At 70.4% G+C, this 3,060-nt stretch overlaps 1 protein-coding gene across 1 annotated transcript; it reads left to right on the top strand.

Annotated features, from left to right (window-relative positions):
- Positions 1 to 388: 388 nt before the first annotated feature.
- Positions 389 to 2,564, top strand: C2CD4C (C2 calcium dependent domain containing 4C). Its single transcript, XM_024237544.3, has 2 exons — positions 389 to 553; positions 1,156 to 2,564. Exon 2 carries the CDS (start codon positions 1,196 to 1,198, stop codon positions 2,459 to 2,461), a length of 1,266 nt encoding a protein of 421 aa, XP_024093312.1. The 5' UTR covers positions 389 to 553; positions 1,156 to 1,195; the 3' UTR covers positions 2,462 to 2,564.
- Positions 2,565 to 3,060: the final 496 nt, after the last annotated feature.

Genomic DNA, 3,060 nt, shown 5'->3' with positions numbered 1-3,060 from the left:
AACGTTCCATCATAAACCCAGCTGCATTTATTACTGTTGCCGTCATTTAATTTGTCGTCGTTAGTCGGGAAAGCTCCTCGCCGGCAGCGAATAGGGGGTCTGGGACCCTCTTCAGATATACGGAGGCAGGGGCTTGGGGTTGGGAGTCCGGCTTCACGGAATCTGCGGGCGTGAGCGCCAGGGGTGGCCGTCAGCCAACCGTGACCACCTGCTTGTCTCCCACCGGCCCCCAGTCAGCCCCCGGGTCCTGGCGAGGCTCCTCCCTGCCACCAGCCTCCGGAGGCTGCGGGGAGACGGCCCCACCCCCTGTCCCTCGGGGGCGGGGGCGGGGGCGGGGGCGGGGGCGGGGGCGGCCGTACTCGGAGGAATACGGCGGCGGCGGCGGCGGGGCTGGGCGGTTTCCCGCCGCGGGTGAATGAGTCCGACTGCGCTGCCGCCGCCGCCCGCATCGAAGCTCCGGCCGCGTCCCCCGCGCCAGCCCCGGGAGCCTGCGCGCCGAGACCCCTGCGTGTCTGCGAACAGACCTCCAGCCTCGGGCCATCACCCCGGGCAGGTAAGTCCAGGGACCCCGCCCGGTCTGCGGGGACCGCCAGGACCCCACCCCCACCCCAAGCGGAGTCGGGGGAGGGTTGGGGGGGGACACCGGGGAGTCGACTCGCTGCGCTCTTGGCCCCAGACCTACCGCCCCTCCCTTCCCCCACCCCGAACGCCTGGCCCTCCAGTCCACGGAGAAGCTACAGGTGGGTGGGAGCTGGGGGGGCGGAGCTGGGACACCCCGGGGGGTCCACCCACATCCGTGTCTTCCCTGGGGACTGAGCGCGGAACTCTTTAGAATGAGCGCTGAGATGCTCAAAACCAGAGTGGGGGCGGGCGAGGGGCCAGTCTCCTCTGGGAGCTCCCCGGAGAGTCAGAGCGCGGCCCCCACCCCCCTGGGCTTGGTGCTTGGAAGTTAAGCGGGATCTCTCCGGAAATAGGAAGGGGGAACCCGCCTCACTCCTGTCCTGGGCCGCCGCGCCTGGGCGGGACGCCCCCAGAGGACCCCTCCACCCCCCACCCCGCTGGCAGGGCCCTGCCGGGTGGCCCCACAGGGAACAGGTGCCCAGGGCCCTCTGCCAGCCGCCCCCCACTGCTTCTGACCCCTGCTTCTCTTCCCAGACGCTGCAGCCCCTGTCCGGGCCTCTTGCCTGCCGCCCCCATGAGAAAAACCAACATGTGGTTCTTGGAGCGGCTTCGGGGGTCTGGGGAAAACGGTGCTGCCCGGGGCGTGGGGAGTGAGGCGGGGGACAAGGCCTCCAAGGGGCCCCTGTACAGCAATGTGTTGACGCCCGACAAGATCCCCGACTTTTTCATTCCCCCCAAGCTGCCCTCGGGCCCCGCGGAGGGCGAGGGACAGGCCGCGCTGGGCCCCTCCACGTCGGAACAGAACCTGGCCTTTGCGGCCCCCCGCCAGACCCCACGGAGCCCCCGGCTGCCCGCCAAGCTGGCAGCCGAGAGCAAGAGCCTGCTGAAGGCAGCCACCCGGCACGTGATCCAGATCGAGAGTGCCGAGGACTGGCCGTCGGAGGAGGCCGCTGCCGCCGACCCCCAGGCCCAGGGTGCCATGTCCCTGCCCTCGGTGCCCAAGGCCCAGACGTCCTACGGCTTCGCCACGCTGGCCGAGAGCCCCCACACCAGGCGCAAGGAGTCTCTGTTCCACAGTGAGCACGGGGCCCTGGCCCAGGTGGGCTCCCCAGGTGCCGGGCGCCGCCGGGCAGCTGCCAGGGCCAACGGGGGCGATGGGGGCCCCAGGGAGGCCGGCGGGGCCCTCATGAGCCCCGGCCGCTGCTTCAGTGGCGGGGAGAGCGACACAGGGTCCTCGGCCGAGTCCTCTCCCTTCGGGTCCCCTCTGCTCTCCCGCTCCGTGTCTCTGCTCAAAGGTTTCGCCCAGGACAGCCAGGCCAAGGTGAGCCAGCTCCGGCACTCCGTGGGCCGCCACGGCTCCCTGTCGCCGGACGACAGCACCCCAGACACCAGCCCCGGCAGCCGGCGCCGCCTGACCCGCCGGGCCCCCCCGGAACCCGGCCCCGACTCGGGCCAGGCGCGTGGGGAGCACACGGTCCACGTGGGCCCTCGGGGCAGCGTGCGGCTGCTGGCCGAGTACCAGGCCGGCCAGGCCCGCCTGCGGGTGCGCCTGCTGGCCGCCGAGGGCCTCTACGACCGCCTGTGCGACGCCCGCAGCATCAACTGCTGCGTGGGCCTGTGCCTGGTGCCGGGCAAGCTGCAGAAGCAGCGCAGCACCATCATCAAGAACAGCCGCCACCCCGTCTTCAACGAGGATTTCTTCTTCGACGGGCTGGGGCCCGCCAGCGTCCGGAAGCTGGCCCTCAGGATCAAGGTGGTGAACAAGGGCAGCAGCCTCAAGCGGGACACGCTGCTTGGGGAGAAGGAGCTGCCCCTGACCTCCCTGCTCCCCTTCCTGTAGAGCGGGGACCTGCTCGCTGCCCGCTCCGGTGCAGAGGGCAGACCCCGGTCTCTCCTCCACACCGGGTCCTGGCGGGCGGTCCGCTGGCTGGGGCTGGGGCTGGGGCTGGGGCTGGGGCTGGGCTGGGGCTGGGCTGGGCGGGGAGGGGCTCACACTCAGGCTGGGCTGGGCGCTGATGCTGTAGCTGACGCAGGGTTTCCTGGGTCACCCGATGCTGACTGGGGTATTATTTTTCATGAATTAATTTCTTTGGAGGAGGAGGAGGAGAGGGGGCCTCGGGGGAAGAGAAAGGGCCACTTCGCAGGGCAGAAGGTCCCCCTTTGCTCCTCCACACTGCCTCGCGCCTTTCACACAGAGTTCTAGAAGGAGGTTCTCAGGAGTCCAGGAATCCGTGCAAGGGGCCAGGGCGGGGCCGTGGACCGGGCGGTCAGAAGTCTTGGAGCCCACAGTCTCCTTCACTGCACCCGTGTCTTCCTCCCCCACAGCCTGGCGCCATCCAGTTCCCACCCCGCGGAGAGCAGGGCCTCGCGGCGACACCGGGCCCGGGCTCTGCCCGAGACACCCCCTCCCAGGGATCAGGCTTGGCTCTGGGAGACCCC

This window comes from Pongo abelii, chromosome 20 (genome assembly GCF_028885655.2).
Source record: "Pongo abelii isolate AG06213 chromosome 20, NHGRI_mPonAbe1-v2.0_pri, whole genome shotgun sequence".
NCBI classification, from domain to species: domain Eukaryota; kingdom Metazoa; phylum Chordata; class Mammalia; order Primates; family Hominidae; genus Pongo; species Pongo abelii.
Note: the sequence above shows the minus strand (reverse complement) of the source record. Positions and strands in the feature narration are given on the sequence as shown.